General features: G+C 42.7%; 1 protein-coding gene across 4 annotated transcripts in view; it reads left to right on the top strand.

Moving 5' to 3' along the window:
• Positions 1-18,981, top strand: part of LOC124185590 (neurobeachin) — a 238,964-nt gene extending 219,983 nt beyond the window's left edge. For all 4 annotated transcript variants that reach the window (XM_046576467.1, XM_046576468.1, XM_046576466.1 and 1 more), the window contains 16 exons: positions 221-338; positions 1,444-1,546; positions 2,932-3,047; positions 8,411-8,523; positions 8,633-8,773; positions 10,454-10,573; positions 10,649-10,801; positions 10,876-10,948; positions 11,647-11,831; positions 11,953-12,130; positions 12,213-12,293; positions 12,383-12,550; positions 12,990-13,253; positions 13,326-13,522; positions 13,680-13,831; positions 13,977-18,981. In XM_046576467.1, the coding sequence (XP_046432423.1) occupies positions 221-338; positions 1,444-1,546; positions 2,932-3,047; positions 8,411-8,523; positions 8,633-8,773; positions 10,454-10,573; positions 10,649-10,801; positions 10,876-10,948; positions 11,647-11,831; positions 11,953-12,130; positions 12,213-12,293; positions 12,383-12,550; positions 12,990-13,253; positions 13,326-13,522; positions 13,680-13,831; positions 13,977-14,067 (2,253 nt within the window). In that variant the 3' untranslated portion in view covers positions 14,068-18,981. The remainder of the gene's footprint in view (positions 1-220; positions 339-1,443; positions 1,547-2,931; positions 3,048-8,410; positions 8,524-8,632; positions 8,774-10,453; positions 10,574-10,648; positions 10,802-10,875; positions 10,949-11,646; positions 11,832-11,952; positions 12,131-12,212; positions 12,294-12,382; positions 12,551-12,989; positions 13,254-13,325; positions 13,523-13,679; positions 13,832-13,976) is intronic.
• Positions 18,982-21,642: the final 2,661 nt, after the last annotated feature.

The raw sequence follows: 21,642 nt of genomic DNA, 5'->3' as shown, positions 1-21,642 counted from the left end.
TGAGGGTTCACTATATCACATCACACCTCGGCTCGTGCCTATATTCACGTGTGTGAGTGCCCGGGGTCCTCAGCTCTCGATGCTCGACCAATCGAAGACGGAGCTGACGGTTTTTCAACCGAGATTTTAGCCGATCGGTAAATTTTAAAAAAGCTCCGTTTTTCCTACCCCCAGCCGTCATTGACGATTAACCGACCGCTTTCTTTTCCTTCTGTTACAGGTCCTCAAGTACTGCGATCACCTTCATGGAAAATGGTACTTCTCGGAAGTGCGTGCGATATTCTCGCGTCGCTACCTGCTCCAGAATGTTGCGATAGAAATATTCCTCGCGAGCAGAAGTGAGTATCCGCCGCACCTTCTTTACCCTCTTTAAATTAACCTTCCAACATTCTGCGACCGATTTCTTGCCCCCGTTTTATCAGCCTCCGAGCCGAGATCCGCGGATCGGAATGTAGAGCTCGCTCGGAGGTGTGCCATCGCCGACGTTTTTACCTAATAAATATCACCCGCGGATTGCACGGTTTCTTACCGTCTTCAAATTTATTATTTCATCTCGGGCGGTTGGGGGACGAATTAAACGCACCTGCTCGTCGTCCGTGCAACTTTTTCCCGGTCATTCGACTCGTCCAAGTCCGATCAGCGTTCCTCGACTAGTCGCGTTTCCATATGCGGTTATACGCTCTCGAATCCCTTCGCTCTGATCCTTTCGCAACATCTGCTCGGAGTCCTCGAACTCTTGCTTCTTCCCTTCGTTCAATCTCGGAATCTCGAATAACCGAGACACAATCGATTATACTTTCTCTTCTCTCTGCACCGGTGCAGCTTTTGAACATCTGCAGGAAATTTTACGAAAACTCGGTAAACTTGATGAAAGAAATCATCGAAATTCAAACACCGAGGTCTTTAATTCAAATTAACCATTACGTACGTCAACGCGAGTAAAATCATTTAAATATATTCCGTTACAACGGGAGTTTCGATGCAGCATAATGCAATTAAAAATTTTCACCGTCACCATCGCCACGTGCTTTGACAACATAAAAAATCATCAGCGTTAACTTGAATTATTCGTGAGTTGAAAATTTCCATATTACCTCATCCGTAATAAGATCCTATCTTCCTTCTCGCGTTATACCGTCGATTAATCAAAGCGTCACCATCAGCGTTTGTCCCTGGAGTAATTACACATCGCCACTCGTTATTCCTCACGCGAAGAAACGTCCAATCAAATTCGGCTATAAAAGTACGCGAATATCGTTTCCGTTGGCGTGATTATCGAAGAGGGGGGTTAAAAAAAAAAAAAAAATCCGGGGGATGAGGAGTTATCGCGGTTGGTACGAAACCGGGGTGCTGCTCGAGTGGAACCGGGCATTAAGAATGACGTCGACACACCTACGTCGAGGAGGTGGACGTACGGCAGGGTTAACGCCTTTTTGTCAACAGCTTCGATCCTCTTCGCATTCCCCGACCAGGCAACGGTGAAAAAGGTGATCAAGGCGCTGCCGCGGGTCGGCGTTGGAATCAAATATGGGATTCCGCAGACTAGGTAAGTCTCCCCTCTGATCGTCCTGCGTTGTTCCTGAGGAGCCACGAGCTGTCCGACTGTCGCGGTTACCGGCCCACTTAGTCTTCGCCGGTCGTTGAAGCGAAACACGGGCGATGCATTCTTGCGTCTCTTTGTCCTTTCGGCCACCCCTTCTCCGCAACCCTGCGAGGTGTACCTTGACTCTCTCCCTCTCCCCCTCCCCCCTTTCTCTCTCTCTCTCTCTCTCTCTCTTCACCCCTCCCCTGTACAACAGCGGCGAAGAACACAGGTCCGCGTCGAGACCGCCGAGCCGGTCATCCATTAAACGTTCCTCTGAGGCCCGGCAAAGATACGACGTCCATAAATAAACCAAGTTGGTGGACCGATCTGAGAAAGCTGATTCCCTCCCTTACCGCCTCTCTCCATCTCGCTCTCCCATTCTCTCTCTCTTTCTCTCATTCGCTTCTCTTTCATCGGCAATGAAAATTATTTTCAGCGCAAAACTTTAATGGTACAATATAAATATCATTCGGGCCGTTCCTCTCGCGATCTCTCTGCTGATCCTGAAGCCTGCAGCATATGCCGATGCTGCTGGTGCACGCTGCAACCACACGGTTGGATTGTCACTTCGTTAGCGAGCTGTCTAAGATGCGAATTTAATTCGCGCGGCTAACCGATCAGGATCGATCCCGACGTACGGCTTGTCCACTAATCACGCACGGTGTTAATTGGCCGATTTATCAAAAGCAACGTTCATCTTTTATTATTCAATTATCCTACTACGGACGGTGGTTCGATTGGAATCGCGGTGAAACGAGCGAGTTAATTAATTTCGAACACAAATTCTAAAACCATTTACATAATTCCGGGGAAACCGGTTATTTCTTAAGCTTTGTCAATACTTGCCTGTCAGCATTTCGTCATACTTGGGTAAGGTATAGATAATAGTTTTCATAATAATAATGAACAGTAATATTTTGCACGGCTATGAAGACCGCGAGCTTTCACCTTCCAAATGTCATTAAACCTCGTACTCCGGGGTACATAAACACTTGAGACTTGAATCAAAGATTGTAAAGTCAGGATTTAATTTACGAGTTTCGTGCCGCCGAGCTCATCGCGCGCATCTTAATGCATAACGCTTTTTTACTGCAAATCGAAAACAAGTGCGAACGTAATTACGTATATCAAAGTGATGCGGCAGATCCATTTATCCTACTAGACATTCAACCCTCGGCTGGGATATGGATATTGCTTTATAAATAAACATCCCGTGATCGTTTCTCCGCCGGTCTTCTTCTCTGCTCGCGTGCACGAGGATCATAAATTTTTATTTTTTTTTTTTTTCCAAAAGTAGCTACATCACCGTTAAAACGACGTGTACAATTTCGATTTTCCATTCACAGAAGAGCTTCGATGATGTCGCCCCGTCAACTCATGCGGAGTTCAAACATGACCCAAAAATGGCAACGCAGAGAGATATCGAATTTCGAATATTTGATGTTCCTCAACACGATTGCTGGTAAGTAAAAACTGGTCACCCCATATTTTGTAACGTTCCCGAGGCGCGCATCTGCGGTGATAGATAATGGCAAAGGCCAGCAACGCCGTTGCTCAGAATCAGGAAAAATGACCAATCATCGCTCGTCCGGAAGCGGGTAAAAACCGCGCCCTCAAACTACACGTTGTGTGCTCCTCGTAATTCCAGGGCGTATAGGTACTCGTACTTGCGCACGCTGTAAACTAGACGGGGCAAGGCGGTCTTTTTAGGGCTGCACGGGCGGATGGAGTCTGTCGTTTCACGTTAGGGGCGTTCTCAATCAGTCTCTTGTTCCGCACTCACCCCAGACCCGGGTGTAATCCTCGTCCCATCACGGCGCACCGCCGCCGGTAATCCTCTCTCTCCCTCAGGAAAACCGGCACCCGAGTTACCCCCTCGGGGAATTTCGACGTTCCACGTCTGTCTGTCTGTCTTCTTCGCGTTCCGCGTGGCTTAATCCCCGCCACCGCCTCTGCGAAGTATCAACTTTGTTTTGCACAAAGAATCGGTCAAAAAATACCCCTTTTTATTATTTGCTGAAAATAATATCGCTTAAAATTGTGCAACAAAAAAAAAAAGCCTCGTTTGACTCGAAGATTCTACAAAGTATAGTCGGTAATATTATCCGAAATTTTTGTTTGACGCCTTGATAAAACTAAATTATTTCGGTCAATGATTTTATTGTTTGTTGATATACCATTTATTTCTCTTTCCCTCCAGCGTCAATTTCAGCGAATAATTGAGTTGAACAGGTTCTGCGGATTTCTTCGTGGTATATTTTTTGCGAGGAGTTCTTAAATCGGGCGTAACGATTTCGAAATAAGCCGTAACTGTCGGGGTTACAGATTCTGCTCGTACGAAAATCCGGGCAAGAAATCTTGAGCCGTAAAAGCAAGGGCCCAAAATTCGCTTCGCTCGATTCTCGTTCAAGTTTCGGAGCATTTCAACCCCTGTAATAGAATGTCGACGGTATACGAAGTCCGATAAAGAGCAGAATCGCGTCAGGCGCGCAATCAGAGTCCACCAGTTAAACCGGATACCGGTCCAAGTTTCTCCCGGTATTTACGAGGCGCATATATTAATTGCGCGGATAAATAAATATGCGGGGGGTATGAAACACGCGAACCCGGGGAACCGAGAACCGGGAACCGGTCTTCGGTGTCCTGCCGGGGCTCCCGCGCTTCGAGGGCGTCCGTTCGTTCGTTCGTACTCCGTATTCGTTTGCCAAAAATTGATGGTAGTCAATCCGGCGTAAATACGATGCGGGCCCCGCGGTTCCGCGGCCCGTAACGCGTGCAGCAAGAGGCTTTTGCCTCGCCGCCGATCCCGCTGGAATCGCCTCATCCCCGTCACTCCGGCCGGCCATCCCTCACGGCCGTGTCCGACACGAAACTATACCAAACCAGCTGCCAACAGGTCTCTGCTTTCGCCTCTTCGATCCTATCTGCAGGCCTCCGCGTATACATGCATCCGACTATCTCGATCTTTCTCGATCTTCCGCCGGGCTGCCGCAGTCTCTCATTCGCTCGATTCGAGGCCTCTCCTTCTCGCTCCGCACACAACCCGGCATCCCGGTGAATTATTGTTCGGAGGCGAATGATTTATCGGTAAGATATCTACCCGCAAACATCGCGTGGATCCTTTCCCCTGCAGGAATTCTGCATCCTTGATACACCCGCTTTGCGCGATATCCGTACGTAATTATTATACACATACTTGGATTAATTTTCGTACCGCGAATCGAGCGGCGGCATTCGTGAATAAAAATAAAAAAATTTAAATAAAAAATTTCGCTCCGAATCGAACTCTGAATCGCCCCTCCAGATCGCCTTCGTATTCTCGTTCCAACTACTTTTTCCAAATAATTAATTGAGCAGTTTCGGTGCTTCTCGTGTTCGCAAGTTTCGCCTCTTGAAATGGAATGAGATAGGATTCATTGCGATGTGACATGTTATTGTACGAGAACGGGCTTTATAAGTGGGCGGTTAATAGTATAATGATCACAAAACTTGTACGAGGCGTATATCGTGCGAAGAAAGCCACGTAACAAGCACCGCGCTGATATATCTACTTCTCGGTATGTGAAAGAAAAAATAAAAATAAATAAAACTGTATAAATCATCCGGTCAAAAACTGTTACATCCTTTTTCTCCTTATCGCATCTTACTCGTCTCATCGTATCTTACGTGGCAAACTCGCCGATGAATTTCGAGCGAATGCACGTTTGATTTAGAAAAATGTCAGTGATTGACCGATAGAAGGATAGATATTGATATAATTTAGCCTGCGCTTTCCGCCGCAGCATCAATCAAGATTTGAAAAAACTGATCTACCTACATCTAGCCGGCTTCTCATTCTCGGCGCTATCGGAATTATATCTACCTTAAGCGGCAAGCCACGCACTGGTCGTCGACGCGATTAAAAACCGAGAACGGAGAACGGAGAACGGAGAACGTTGCGTCTCCTCGTCTCTTCTACCTCTCATTCTTCTTCTTGCGAGGCGTTTGTTTGTGGTTATTATTACGAGGCTGGACGTGCGTGTGTAAAAGTGGACGGCCATCCTCCCGCGCAGAGACGCCTCATCGGGTTGGGCTTCGCGTACCCGAAGAAGCCTAAGGATGTGAATAGGAGTAGTGAGACACCGAGCGTTATCCCTCTAACCAGAATTCTCGGTCTCTGGATATCCGTCCCCCGCATTCCCGTGTCGCGACGACATCCCCAGACCCTCACTCACGTGGACGCCCTCATTTATTATCACTTTGACGCATAACGCTCTCCTCAAGCTTTATTCCACCGTCCGCGCCGCCGCCACTCTTCTCCGCTAATGATTTATCCAAAATTATCACCTCGCATCCCTTGCGTATTTATTATTATCATCATCATCATCATCATCATGATCACCATCGTCATCTGTAATCTTATAATTCCTGGAATTGAATTGTTATCCTCAATTTCCTCCGTGACTTTCGTACACGCAGAACGAACGGCGTCGTCTTTTATCCCGCACGCGAGAGTAATTTTCTTCAAATCGCCTTACCTACTCCTTTTGTTTCGATACTTGTCTCGCTCTCTCTCTCGCTTCCTCGTATTATCACCCGTTTCAATTTTTACCGGTATACTTAAGCGGGCGCCTCTTGTCGGGGCGGTGACACGTTTTAATTAGCGTTCGTATGCCTGCGGTTGGTGGTGAAATGACGAGCGGTCCGTTTTCGTTTGGCTGGCTGGCTGCCGTTACTAATTCTTGTTCATTCTTGTGGGTGAGAGGAAAATAGATAGGGATGCTGAAGAGGGGGGGGGCCGGACGACCTGAGTGACAATTTCAGAAGCGATTAGGCGAGAGGCTCTGAGTTATGCTCATCCTAAACGGGCTACCGCGCCCCATTGAGCCCGACTTCGGTTTGCTTCGAAATAGAACGACCGACGCCCCGAGATGCGCAAGTGTGAGCCATGTATCGCACACTGGTGTATCCATTCCGCTGCCGCGTGTAAAAATGGAAGAAACCCAAGAGCCTTGGGGGAGAAGATGAGACTCCGTAGTCGGGAGGGTCTCTTCGTAATTCAAATTGTACGTTTCTTCTTGAATTTCACTCCGAAAATAAATTCCTCATCTTTGCACGACTTTGCGTTAATTCGCGGCTTCGTTTCGAGAAACTTCGAATGACCCTTGAGCGACGGTGAGTTGAAGAGCATTCTAACCAAGGTGTGCACTCGTCGCTCTAAGAACGTGGTTAGCCGCTCTATCGGCCTTTATAAAAAAAAAAAAAAAAAATGTTGGACGACGTTAGCGACCAGATCGGTTGTAGTAACGAGGCGGGCGGCATAACTTCGCGGCATTATAAAAGAAGCATTAATTATTAACGATAAACTTAGCTCGGATCTCGAGGCTTGGTATACCAACGAATAGCAATATCGCCGCGACTCCGTGCTCGGAGGATCACGTTTCATTCGCATTTATCATAAGGGGAAAGTCTCCGGCATCGATACGCGCCACGAGTGTAACTTTAAACCCTTCGACAAAAAATATGTCCGAAAGAATTTCTGGTCGTCTTCGTTACGCGGGTGACATTCAGTCATCGTTTACCAAAGCTCGGTATTACATACCTCGCTGCAACTTGCTGAAAAACAAAACCCGCACATCGCGTGGGTGGTCCTCGACTAACGCAATCCTTGAAATTCACCCCTCAGGGCACGCGTACATTCACGCCCGTCAATGATACTCGACGTCTGAACCGAGGAATGAACCTGCCTTAATTATCACGCTTGTTCATTTTTATACCTGAACTCTCTTGTCCCGCTCGGAGGTTGGACGTAAATGAGTTTGACTTTACCTCAAGGGTTTTTGTATTATCTCTTCCTTTTTTTTCTTTTTTTGTACCCATAAGTTTCGCTTCTTTTTCAGTTGTTCTTCAAATCGGTAAACGAAGTCGATAATGTCAATGATATCGGACTATTAATGATCGTAGAAAATTGATCACGGGTACGTAGATGCGATCATATAACTTGTAAAACTGGAACTCGAAAATTTCAAATCGTAACAGTGAAATTCGGCCTCCTAAGAAATCACTGGGCCAAATGATACTCCAATTTCGTTTGATACGACACCGATAGCGATGCAGAGTTGACGTTACACCGACAATTTCGGTATCGAAAAAGCATCCCGCCGTTCCTCACGTGCTCGGCACGTGATGAGTAATTGCAAAGCCAGTATTTTACTTTCTTAATTGAAAACCATCCCCGGAGTGTTATTAATGAGCTGACTAACTCGGCGCATCGTCCGTGCGGTGGGAGGCCTCCGGGTATAAGGCACATGCGGCGAGTAAATCCTGGCGGTGCGATTCGAACTGCGGTCCGAACCCGCGACGACCGTGAGCTTGTACACGCGAGTTGCTCTCGTCGTGGAAAAGGATAACCGTTTCCGGTACACGTGCGTCCGTACATAATTACGTTACACGCTCCTTATGCTAATGCAAACAGACTTCACATCCTCCGATTTATTAAGTCAATCCTTGTCCCGGGCATTGCATGATCCTCGTGTAATATGTAATACCGCCTGTACTTCGCGTGTAGCCAGACTTAGTTCTGGCGAAACTTTGCGATAAGAACTGGAGACTGCACGTCCACCTACGACCGTCGGTGACGGATCGCTTCGATCCTATCGGAACCCCGAGTTGGCACCGAGGCCAAGCCAAAACCGCGTATCATTCGTCATATCGAGACACTCGAGTTGATCCGTTCGAAAGTTCCCTGAGGCTCGCAGTATTCGTTGCCTCAGGATGGCGGTGAGATCGTCTCTTTGCTTTGTGGCGCATCTCTTTTTCCTCATCCATTCTCGTTTCTGATTCCAGGGCGAACCTACAACGACCTCAACCAGTACCCCGTTTTTCCTTGGGTCCTGACCAACTACGAGACCAAGGAACTGGACCTGAGCCTCCCGAGCAACTATCGGGACCTATCTAAGGTGCGTTACACAACATACAAGTCGAAGGTACTTCGCTCGCCTGTGCAGTGAACTTGGTTCGCTCTTGTTAACACCGGTGTTGAACACTCTGTTTTCACCCTGTTTCCAGCCCATCGGCGCGTTGAACCCGAGTCGTCGCGCCTACTTTGAGGAACGTTACCAGAGCTGGGAACATGATAGTATTCCACCGTTTCACTACGGCACTCACTACTCAACCGCTGCCTTCGTTCTCAACTGGCTCATTCGCGTGGTGAGTGACGTTGGATTTCGTTTTTTTGCTCTCCTTGGGCAATGCGATTTTAGAGTGAAAAACAAACACTCGACGCGAGATGAGGTGTAAAAAGAGTTTCGTAGCGATGAACAATTTTTTCATGCATGAACAAGCGACGATGCCTGTTCCTGAGTCCAAGAAGATGCTTTTCGCGGTGATACATCTAAACTTTGGGGCACAGAAAATTTTTTCGATAAATATTTTTTTGCCCAAAGTCTTCTTGACTCGTTATCACGGGCTTACATCTAGCCTTACGGGTATTAAGGAGTGTAACATATGGGAGAAGGTCAGTCGTTCGTTAAGTAGTTTGTAGCAGTCGCTGTTTCATCCCGAAGCCGGATGAGATATGGAACAACGATGGCTGCGGCTGTGCGCAGAGTAGAGCTTCCGACTATCTTTTGTTGAGTAGTCAACTCATTTACAGATCGTAAATTAAGCAGACACCCTGCAGCTTTAGCGTCCCGCTTGTTGAAACCCCGATTCGGAGTAGCTTTACTGTGCAGTCGTTAAATTTTACAATTTTTTATTCTAATTCTCCTGCTACTCTTAACCGACCTTATTCCTATTTTTCTAATAGTTTAACGTAACATTTGATCGAGAATGAAAAAAAAAACCATCAAACACCGACTTGTGCTGTGTGTAAGAACATGACGATTGTAATGTTGTGACAATATTGTAGTTTTTTTTTTTTTTTTTGCCCAACATATAGCAACAAAACTACTCTACTCTTCTCTTCTCTCTTTAAAAATGTCGCGAAACGTCGTTTTTCGCTTACTTTTTTTTCGCAAAGCACAGAGAGCGAGAGGGACAGACAGAGAATGAAGGAGAGCCTTTGACGAGTCCTCTGGTTTCCAGTCAAAGTGCGGGACACTTGGGTAACATTCGTCAAGGCGTCGAGGCGCCTCGAGGATGTCAGGAAGCGCGTTGAGGGCCCCGTTGAGAATTGAGTGTCGCTAAGTGGCGGCTTTTAGGTCTTGAAGACGGACTCGGCACCGCCTGGTGTTACGGAGCATAGACGAGTTTATTTTTTTCCTATTTTTTTCTTTCCATTCCTTTTTTTTTTTTTTTTTTCTCTTCCTCACCGAAATGGTAAACAACGCTGCCTTAGCGCGGCGCTCCTTACCCCGGATTTTTCGGCTGCCTCCTTACTTCCTCCGGGACGTGTAAAAACCATGCGACTTCCTGGAGCAGGTTCAATATTCACCTGGTGGTGGAAATAATTGAGCCGTACTCGCACATACGACGAGGCCAAGGGCTCTCTCGTTTACACGAAAACACGCGTGACCAGGCGCTTTCAGAATAATCACTTATTCGGAATTAAACTCGCATCTAAATGACCCGAGTATTTATCAGGCCTCGTTTACTCCGACACCGCGTCTGCCGTCCGAAAACCTCGTTTTATTTGTCACCTTGTATTTTCATAACCAGCCCGAATGTATAGATACGGTCTTTTGAATAGAACCTTGAATTAAATCCAATTCTACGGAACGTAAAACAGAAATTCAGTTGAACAAGAACAGGATTCAGACGAGAATAAGGATCGAACTCGTACTAGTACCGTTTTGATTCGTGCCAAAAATATCTGCCGTGAAAAATGAGATTCTTGCTTTTTTATCCGTTACCATTTATTCAAACTCAACGTGCACCTTCTGGATTCAGGAACCGATGACAACAATGTTCCTAGCACTCCAGGGGGGCAAATTTGACCATCCCAACAGACTGTTCTCGTCTATAGCACTATCCTGGAAGAATTGCCAGAGAGACACGTCGGATGTCAAGGTTTGTACACGAAATAGCCCCGCGTTCTATTTTCATGCCAACGTTTTTATTCTCTTCCATTTTTCTTGCATCCAGGAATTAATCCCGGAATTCTTCTTCCTGCCCGAGATGCTTGTCAACAGTAATCGCTACCGATTGGGCAGACAGGAGGACGGAAGCGCTGTCGGCGACGTCGATTTACCACCGTGGGCATCTTCGCCGGAAGAATTTATTCGCATCAATCGAATGGTGAGCAAATTTCCAATCTTATGCTTAGAAAATGAAACTGCAATTAAATGACGCCATTTATTTTTGCGCCGCAGGCACTCGAGTCCGAGTTTGTCTCCTGCCAGCTGCATCAGTGGATCGACCTGATATTCGGGTACAAGCAGAAAGGTGAGTAATTTCTAATCAAAAACAAAAAAAAAAAAAGGAGATCCTAGGAACGACTTAAAATCCTCCACGAGTCGCGTCGCGACGGCGCCGCCTTCTGCCGGAGTGTCGGTACACAGGGATCGTTTTAAATTAAATTTTTGGCTGATGCTAATTGTTTGAGACGCCTCTATATCCGGCGCTTCCCCGAAGATGTCCCCGAGCCCTGTTTCTGATGCGGGAGACAGTTTTACCCTCCCTTCGCGTAGGAGGCGAGACCGTATGGAAGGAATTAGTTTTTAGTTTGCACCCGGTCCCCGATCCGTTTCTCATTCTCTCGACGGCTTTTACTCGCAAGTTTTCTTCAGCCGTGCAGGTTTAAGTTCGGCTCGATCGCCTTTCCTACGAATCCGGAGAGAACGAGAGAAAAAGCAACTCCTCGCCAATTAGCCACGTGTTTTCGGCCTCACCCTGTAATACGCAACACGTTTCCTTGTCCTCTCCATCCGGGCGTTTGCGTGATGCGACACGTATCCCAACGGGAAAAGAAAATAATAACAAAATGACAACCGGGCTTCTCGTATCTGTTACTTTTTATTCAGAAAGGAATTAATGCGTTCTAGGTGGAGGTCGTATTTCTCATTCGCGTTATTACGATCTCGCGACACGTTCGGTGTCTTCTACGTGTTGTTCGGAAGGCAAAAACACTTTATTTTCCGCAGGTCCGGAAGCCGTCAGGGCCACGAACGTATTTTACTACCTGACCTACGAGGGCAGCGTGGAACTAGACTCTATCGGAGACCCGGTAATGAAGGAGGCTATCGAGAACCAGATCCGTAACTTTGGACAGACCCCGTCTCAGCTGCTGATGGAACCGCATCCTCCCAGAAGCTCGGCGATGCACCTGGTAAGTGGGAGGAAGAAATTCTGACCCAAGTCCGTGAGGATTTTGCAAGTCTAATAACGCGAAATTTATTATACAACTTTAAATGATGAAATAAAATTCCCCCCTCCTCCTCTCTCCGCAGTCCCCAATGATGTTCTCGAGCATTCCGGACGACGTATGCATGACGATCAAGTTCCCGTCCAACTCGCCGATTTGCCACATATCGGCCAACACTTATCCCCAGCTTCCGTTGCCCTCCGTCGTGACGGTAACCACGGGACAACAGTTCGCTGTTAATCGGTGGAACACAACCTACGCTGGTAAGATTATCTGGAAAATAATTCACGTTGTTTGCTGATTCCATATCTCAAGCTCAATATTCCCATGTATTGACCGTTTCAGCATCGGTCCAGTCTCCGAGCTACGCTGACACTCCGCAAACGCAGGCGGTCAATCAGCCCTTGTCGATGGATCCGGTTCTTTGTGAGTTGAACAAAAAAAGCATTTCTATCGCTGTTCAGTTTTCACATTATCGCCGCAATGTTTGTTTCCTTCCACCCTTCGCGTTTCAGCTCAAACGTCAAACAGCTCAAATCCGGCGCTCCGACGACACTTGGGTGATAATTTCAGTCAGAAGCTGAAGATTCGGAGCAACTGCTTCGTCACTACAGTTGACAGCAGATTTCTCGTTGCTTGCGGATTCTGGGACAACAGTTTCCGCGTATTTTCTACCGAGACAGGTAGAACCATTCAATTTTATAGAAATCAAAAACAAAATGGAAAAAAATTAGGTCCAACTTAACGACGTTTAGCCTACCTTATGAAACAACTCGAAGAATTCATATTAAAATGGGAAGTTTCAGCTGTCTAATGACTTGATCTAAATACTCCGTCTGATGGTGTGAAGAAGCTTTTCTCGCTTCACGCATCACGTTTAGATTTAGTTGAAACAGACAAAAGCAACATGTCAATTTGGACACCTTTTAGAATTCAAAAGGTTTGAGTTTAGTCTACAAACGGTAGATTTACGGCAGAAATCGTAGGGGCACTCTAATCGCTCTCGAAGTGCCCTAAAAACCCCGTGCGATGAAACAATCCGCACGCGTATCAAAATCTCGAAAGAAATAAATTCCCAGCTCTCATCACAAGTTCTTCATCACAAGTTATCTTCTCCCGCAGCTAAAATAGTCCAGATAGTCTTCGGGCACTACGGAGTTGTGACCTGCCTCTCCCGAAGCGAGTGCAACATCACATCCGACTGCTACATAGCGTCGGGAAGCGCGGATTGCACGGTCCTTCTCTGGCACTGGAACGCGCGTACCCAGACAATAGTCGGCGAAGGCGAGGCTCCCGCGCCCCGGGCGACATTGACGGGTCACGAGCAGCCGGTGACAGCCGTCGTCATCTCTGCCGAGCTTGGCCTGGTGGTTTCAGGATCGCATTGTAAGTCCCCGAAAGCCCCGACGATTTTCAAACTTTCGAATCGTCCATTTTCACCCTCAAATTATGTTAAAGATGGCCCCGTCCTCGTTCACACGACCTTCGGTGATCTTCTCCGGTCCCTCGATGCTCCGTCGGGTTACTCTTCGCCCGAGAACATCGCCATGTCCCGGGAAGGTGTCATAGTAGTCAATTACGAGCGGGGACACGTCGCGGCTTTCACGATAAATGGAAAACGACTTCGTCACGAGTCTCACAACGATAATCTTCAGGTAAGGTTGGCGATGAGTATCGAAATGGAACTTCGCTACTCTCATAATAATTAGAGAAGTTCATTGGAAGTATTCTTACTGCAGCATGCATTTGCGGAACCTGGAATGGTGATAAAATGTCTGCAATTTTTAAAAACTCCCATTATTCCTTGTTCAGTGCCTGCTCCTGAGCCGCGACGGCGAGTACCTGATGACTGGAGGAGATAAGGGGATCGTTGAAGTCTGGCGAACCTTCAATCTCGCGCTGCTCTACGCATTCCCGGCCTGCGAAAGCAGCGTCAGATCGCTGGCGCTATCGCACGACCAAAAGTACGTATCACCCTGGCGTCTTGACGCCAAGAGAAAGTATAGACCTGACGTAGGTGTCGCCACGGTCTAGCCTACCGTCGGCGATACGTCAGATCCCCTCCGTTCTTCTGTACTCATTCCTTTCTGTTTCACTCTTTTATTACAGATTCCTTCTAGCCGGATTGGCAAACGGCTCAATGGTCATCTTCCACATAGATTTTAACAGATGGCATCACGAGTTTCAGCAACGCTACTGAATTCTTCTGAGCGGCGGGATAAAGCGTTCGAGCGAGATAATCGAGAGTGAAGAAGAAATCCGTCATTCCATTATCGCTGTGATGATACGCATTTTTGTACTCTGGAACAGACGCAAATTGATAAAACTAAACACAAAAAAATGGCAAAAAAAAAGAATAGAAAAGAATAGTAATAATTGGAACTTGATACACTTATATTATAAGTCTAGAAAATTGCTTGAATAACGCTGACAAACTTTTCGCTCCATTTCTCAGCAATTAAATTTACTTTATGTCCACCTCCATTAAGAGGATATTTTTTTTAAGACATATTTTGACTGGATTTTCAACTCTTTATCAGATCTGCGTTCAAAATTCGTTTATTTTCCTTAAAAAAATAGACTTTGGAGTGGGTTCCATTATGATTATAATTATAATTGTAACTTTTGATTCTGTTTTAAACAGTGTTATTTATTTGGTAAAAGGAAAGAAGGAGGATAGAGATATGTACAATCGAAACAGGATTTCGATTAGATTTTATTTTGGAGCAATTACGTTTATGTTTACGTAATATGATTCTAGCATGATTGCGAAATCTACTTTGTAAGTATTGTTTGTTAATCATTACTATCATCATTAGTTGTTCTCTTTGTTAAATTGTTTTTTCACCCCTATAAAGAAATGCGAAAATAAGAATCAAAGGAAAGAATGAGAAGATAATTTTCAACAACGAATACTATGTAGTATTATATACTAATCTTGTTCGAACTATATGTTACATTATTAAAAATGACCGCGGATATAAATTTATAATATATAATTTATTCATTAATTCGCGACGTCAAACAAGAAAAAATATGTTTCAAATATTTATACCGTGTAATCTCTAAATTATACGAACAGTCGTCTATGTGCAATCGGTGTTTATCATGATTATTATAATTTTTAACGTATCAGATCGATCGCCGATTTGCCGCGTGATCGTTAGGCACAGTATGTACTTACGCCTAGGTGGTTTATATATATGATAGTGTTGTTAAGAAAGTACTTTCTGATTATGTATTAAATAATAGGGTACATATGTATATATGTATCTCGGTATTTTTCGTATAAACAACATTATTCAACCTTAATACAACTACAGTTCTTAATGCTGCACAGAAATTCGTTTGAGGCAAAAAATTGAGAGAAAATTAACAATGATAATACATGTAAATCAAACAATTCACAACTGAATCAGCCGAGATATTTAATAATTATGATGATTGTGTCGAGTATATGATAGTTTTCGAATTGTTTACTGCATAACGTATAAAAGCTTGGTTATTTATATACATACATAATTATGTGTATATAATAAGTAACTAAAAGATTTGTTATTAACATTAACGCTAGTCAATTACGGAGACTTTGATCTATTATATAACTGTCTACGTTGCAATCTTTCGAAAGCTTACGACTACGAAAAAAAAAAAAATAAAGTAAAATAAAACGTTTAAAAATTAACATTTCATGAGATGCCAAACTGTGCGTAAATTATTTTTATGCATCTTTGAACGTAAGTTTGGCGCCAATATTTGTCTCAATAAATTATACCGTGGTACCCGTTGTACATAATACATATTAATAATATCCTGCATACTTACCTATACGCTATATACATATGTCTACCTTACATATGTACAATATATGCAATATCGGATCATAATTCTGTTCCCTGTGGATGGAGGATTTTCAGAGAAAGAGTTTTTATAGTCACTGTCACAAACTATACATATGTATACATACTTGACACAGGTACATAAATGTATAATTCCGTTGTAGCGAAGATCGCCAATTCGAATTACGTAGATAATTCTTTCGCGATACTGTCTGAAGTTTTTATCCAGAGTGTATAAATATCGATGAACCATCACTTTGATCTCCCTACTGCCCCAACCATATACATACCTATATGTATAACTCATCCTTGTGCTTTAATTAACAAAGATCCTATAATTTCATCAACGCCGTCCAGCTTAACTCTGTGGAGGATATTTCTTATGATAATATTTTCGCATGCAAAACATAATAATTATGGTAATAATAATAATGATAATAATGATAACAATAATAATAATAATAACAATATTAATATTAATAATAATCAATGGGACATGAATAAAAACGACGTAGATATTAATTGGTCTGCCGAATCGGAACTCTTATCATTTTTTCAAATTAAAGAAAAACATTTAGTATGTATAAGGGCGCAGTTAGTAAACCAAGTAAGCTTCACTTACTTTACACATGTACGGTGGGTAAAAGTTACAATTCGAGAAGCTCTGAAAAATTGAAAGGAACAAACAACAAATTCAACTTTCAATTAATTCACAAATACCAAATGGAAAAAATCGAATCGGAATAGAAGAGATAGAAAAATGCATCAAATGTAGGTGCCACATGATTAAAAATTGCAGATAATAGTAATAGGAAGCGAAAAAATATTTGAAAAACCACAATATTCAGCAATCAAAAATAATTTATTATGCTCTTACGAGTATTGTACAATTATAAATAGTATTCTAATCTACGCATTGATATAAATATAAAGGCACACATTAATTCTGTGTTGCAAATACATCACTTACACACATTTAATTAATATTATCATCGTCATCGTCATCATCATTATTATTACTATTATCGATTTTAACAGAGTCTACTTTTATCAAATGCACCAGATAAATAATCCGCTAATCAATAGTAAATAGATACTTCGAAGACACATTATATTAAGGGCTAATCGGACGATATGATCCATAGTTGTGCCGATTTAACTGCAAGGTGTTTGTTGCACAGTTTTATCTACATTTAAGGACTATGCAGAAAAGAAGGAACGTAAAAAATAACCGAATGAAAGAAATCCCGCTTACGTGATTGTAAAACTCAAATAGTATTCGACATAAATTTATGCGCATTTAGATTATATGTTATAAAATATCGTGTGTACGTTACTTAAGTAATGCAGTATTGTATTGTAGAAACAGTGTATGTAGTTTTTTTGCCCTATATGTATGCATCATCTTGTTCGTTTTTATAGATTGCATTGAAAGTTCAGAATGTCGCGGTGTAACGAAAAGCTATGCTAATCAATGTCCGACCTGCAAACAATAGACATCCTCCGATGTTACATACATCTCACTTATATTTAATTGCCATGCCCAGCTATGTATAATAATGATAACGTTAACGAATAAATATTCATATTATTCGATATAAATTACACACATGCATACATATACATAATTAGAAAAAAGTTCAAAAATGCAGCGTATTATTGGGATGATGAATGTGTCCGCAGAGGTTTTTATATTTGTTTATAGGTGTGAATGGTGCAGCGCATTTTTCAAGCAAGTTGTTAGTGAAATCCCTCCATTTTGCTAAAATTGAAGAAAAATAGAATAAAAAAAATTAATAAATAAAAATAAAAAAACCAAAAAAAAATATATATATATATATATATATACTAAAATGGCGAGAATAATGTGGAAAAAAAAGAGTAAGTCAAATCAACTTCTGTCCGAACTTATGTAACTCGTCAGTATGCATATAATTCATGATGATATACACATGCGTATACCTGTAAAATATTATAAGTAACGCTAAGTACAATGCTATATAGGTAAATAATTAATAAGAGTTTGCCTATACTATTATTGTCTTTATTGTTGTTTCTTTTTATCATTTTGTCATTATTACCATTGAATATTGATTCTTGATGAAGCATAAAGTATACATTTGTACATTCTACGATTAGGTACATATTCAATGTTCATGCGTGGAATCTTTGAAAAAGTTTACTAGCTTACATAATTATTATTACTATTATTACGAATAGAATATAATTAAGGTATAGGAGTAAAATCGTGTAACAAAGTTTTATCTGGTCTGTTATAATGTGTAAGCCTGCCGTTGAAATAGATCATACATGATATAATATCCATAATGTTACGAGTAATTATTACTGATATGTACTACGTTTACAGAACATTTACAAAAATGAAGAGCTCATTCCTGATGAAAAGGTGAACAGAAAAATGATAAATAATAAAGAAAAAGAAGTTATAATAATGAATGGATTGAGTGACGATGCGCATTCAGGCATTTGATTGTTAGATTCTTTTGAAAAAGCCTCACTTCGAAGAAAATTGAAGGGAGGACAAAAATCATACATTAGAAAATTGACAAAAAAATTAAAATAATAATCACTTCAAATAATCCGAAGAATATGTTTGAAGTCAAAACACTTATTTATTAATGACAAAAGTTGCGATCCGAAAAGTATTCGATCCATGTGTCGATTTCGTTGCAAAATACCGTTGCAAAGTGAAAACGATAACGGATATTGAATCAATGTCCGACCTCCTGAACTTCTCTCAAAATCGACAAGAAATGTCTGTGTAGGTCTATACGAAATCGAAAACTATAGCTAGCGGTACAAAACGCTGTAGTCAGCACGATATACGACGTACACGTATTTCACTGTAGAAAATTCAGTATGAATAAATGAAACGACATAAAGTGGAAAACGATTCAGAAGTAAGTATTGGTCGACGTACAAAATTGCTTTGAACAATACAAGTACTTGATGGATGATCTGGTCATGTCGGAGTGAATGTGTAATCGATACAATCATCAAACCCTTTTTTGCGGCATCATCGCCACAATTGATTTTGGCAGGCTTTAGAAGTATTGAATGTAGAAATAATTGAGTCGTCGCTAACCTTGAATTATTAGATTATAAACATATAACGCATGAGCTTTCAGGCTTATTTTATACTTAGAATAACAATGTCATGTAAAAAAAAAGTAACCTACTAAACAAGTTGTAATCTAGCTTAAGGTAGATTATATTGTGAAAATTAGTGAAATAGATTCATGGTACATTTATTACTCTGCCTAATTCATTCTTGGGTTTTGTTACTTCGACACCTCACCACGTACACGATTATTAACAGACTTTATTACAAAAATGAGCCAACGGACAAAATCGTTCTTCTTCCGAGCTTTGCGGCCGGCAACTTGTTTTCAAATCGACTGGGTTGGACTATCCAGATTTATGGGGTATTCATTTTAGTCAGTACGAAATGAGCAGCTGGGAGGATCCAGGAAAGATGAAAGATGATGATCTATTTTTCAGACGTGACTTTTAATTAGCTGCATGAAGCAGGCTTATTGTTGAATTGCCTCACTGTGAACATTGTCGCATTTTTCGGTATGGTCGGGAAATGTTCGGAGAATATCATATTTTTATAGAAAATCTAATTTTTAGGGTGGTCAGGTTTTCAGCTGAAGATCGAACAAGACGACCCCATCTACGCTGTTCGGACCCCTAGAACTCAAGAAACACAGCGAAAAGAGCGTGGGATCAACAGGAGAGAAATTACGAAGGAAAAAGCACCTGCTGAAAAATGACGAAAACACAGGTCCTCGTTTTTTGGCTGTAACTTTTGATGCGTTGCTCGCAGCGTACTGGGACTGCGCCCAATCGATTTCTCTCGCAACATTACGTCCGATCAGGGCTACAATTAATTGATTCCAGCACTTTTCAAAATCGCGAAAATTTTCGCCAAAAATGGAAAGGGGTTAGCCTTACTTTTTTTTTTGGCAAAAAACTTTTGGTCTCAGATTCGATTTAAACGATCCTTATCCGACCAATTGGACCCTCAGGAACTCAGAAATCGCAGCGAAAAGAGCGTAGGACCAACAGGAGAGAAATGGCGAGCGAAAAAGCACCTGCTGAAAAATGTCGAAAATTCAGGTTCTGGTTTTTCGGCTGTAACTTTTGATGCGTTGATCGCAGCGTATTGGGACTGCGCCCAATCGATTTCTCTCGCAAAATTACGTCCGATCAGTGCTACAATTAATTGATTCCAGCACTTTTCAAAATCGCGAAAATTTTCGCCAAAAATGGAAAGGGGTTAGCCTTACTTTTTTTTTTGGCAAAAAACTTTTGGTCTCAGATTCGATTCAAACGATCCTTATCCGACCAATTGGACCCTCAGGAACTCAGAAATCGCAGCGAAAAGAGCGTAGGACCAACAGGAGAGAAGTTACGGAGGAAAAAGCACCTGCTGAAAAATGTCGAAAATTCAGGTTCTGGTTTTTTGGCTGTAACTTTTGATGCGTTGATCGCAGCGTATCGGGACTGCGCCCAATCGATTTCTCTCGCAAAATTACGTCTGATCAGTGCTACAATTAATTGATTCCAGCACTTTTCAAAATCGCGAAAATTTTCGCCAAAAATGGAAAGGGGTTAGCCTTCCTTTTTTTTTTGGCAAAAAACTTTTGGTCTCAGATTCGATTTAAACGATCCTTATCCGACCAATTGGACCCTCAGGAACTCAGAAATCGCAGCGAGAAGAGCGTAGGACCAACAGGAGAGAAATGGCGAGCGAAAAAGCACCTGCTGAAAAATGTCGAAAATTCAGGTTCTGGTTTTTTGGCTGTAACTTTTGATGCGTTGATCGCAGCGTATTGGGACTGCGCCCAATCGATTTCTCTCGCAAAATTACGTCCGATCAGTGCTACAATTAATTGATTCCAGCACTTTTCAAAATCGCGAAAATTTTCGCCAAAAATGGAAAGGGGTTAGCCTTACTTTTTTTTTTGGCAAAAAACTTTTGGTCTCAGATTCGATTTAAACGATCCTTATCCGACCAATTGGACCCTCAGGAACTCAGAAATCGCAGCGAAAAGAGCGTAGGACCAACAGGAGAGAAATGGCGAGCGAAAAAGCACCTGCTGAAAAATGTCGAAAATTCAGGTTCTGGTTTTTTGGCTGTAACTTTTGATGCGTTGATCGCAGCGTATTGGGACTGCGCCCAATCGATTTCTTTCGCAAAATTACGTCTGATTGGTGCCACAATTAATTGATTCCGGCACTTTTCAAAATCGCGATAATTTTCGCCAAAAATGGAAAGGGGTTAGCCTTACTTTTTTTTTTGGCAAAAAACTTTTGGTCTCAGATTCGATTTAAACTATCCTTATCCGACCAATTGGACCCTCAGGAACTCAGAAATCGCAGCGAAAAGAGCGTAGGACCAACAGGAGAGAAATGGCGAGCGAAAAAGCACCTGCTGAAAAATGTCGAAAATTCAGGTTCTGGTTTTTCGGCTGTAACTTTTGATGCGTTGATCGCAGCGTATTGGGACTGCGCCCAATCGATTTCTCTCGCAAAATTACGTCCGATCAGTGCTACAATTAATTGATTCCAGCACTTTTCAAAATCGCGAAAATTTTCGCCAAAAATGGAAAGGGGTTAGCCTTACTTTTTTTTTTGGCAAAAAACTTTTGGTCTCAGATTCGATTCAAACGATCCTTATCCGACCAATTGGACCCTCAGGAACTCAGAAATCGCAGCGAAAAGAGCGTAGGACCAACAGGAGAGAAGTTACGGAGGAAAAAGCACCTGCTGAAAAATGTCGAAAATTCAGGTTCTGGTTTTTTGGCTGTAACTTTTGATGCGTTGATCGCAGCGTATTGGGACTGCGCCCAATCGATTTCTCTCGCAAAATTACGTCCGATCAGTGCTACAATTAATTGATTCCAGTA

This window comes from Neodiprion fabricii, chromosome 6 (assembly GCF_021155785.1).
Source record: "Neodiprion fabricii isolate iyNeoFabr1 chromosome 6, iyNeoFabr1.1, whole genome shotgun sequence".
In the NCBI taxonomy this organism is placed as follows: Eukaryota; Metazoa; Arthropoda; class Insecta; order Hymenoptera; family Diprionidae; genus Neodiprion; species Neodiprion fabricii.
This window is presented reverse-complemented; position numbering and strand designations above follow the sequence as displayed.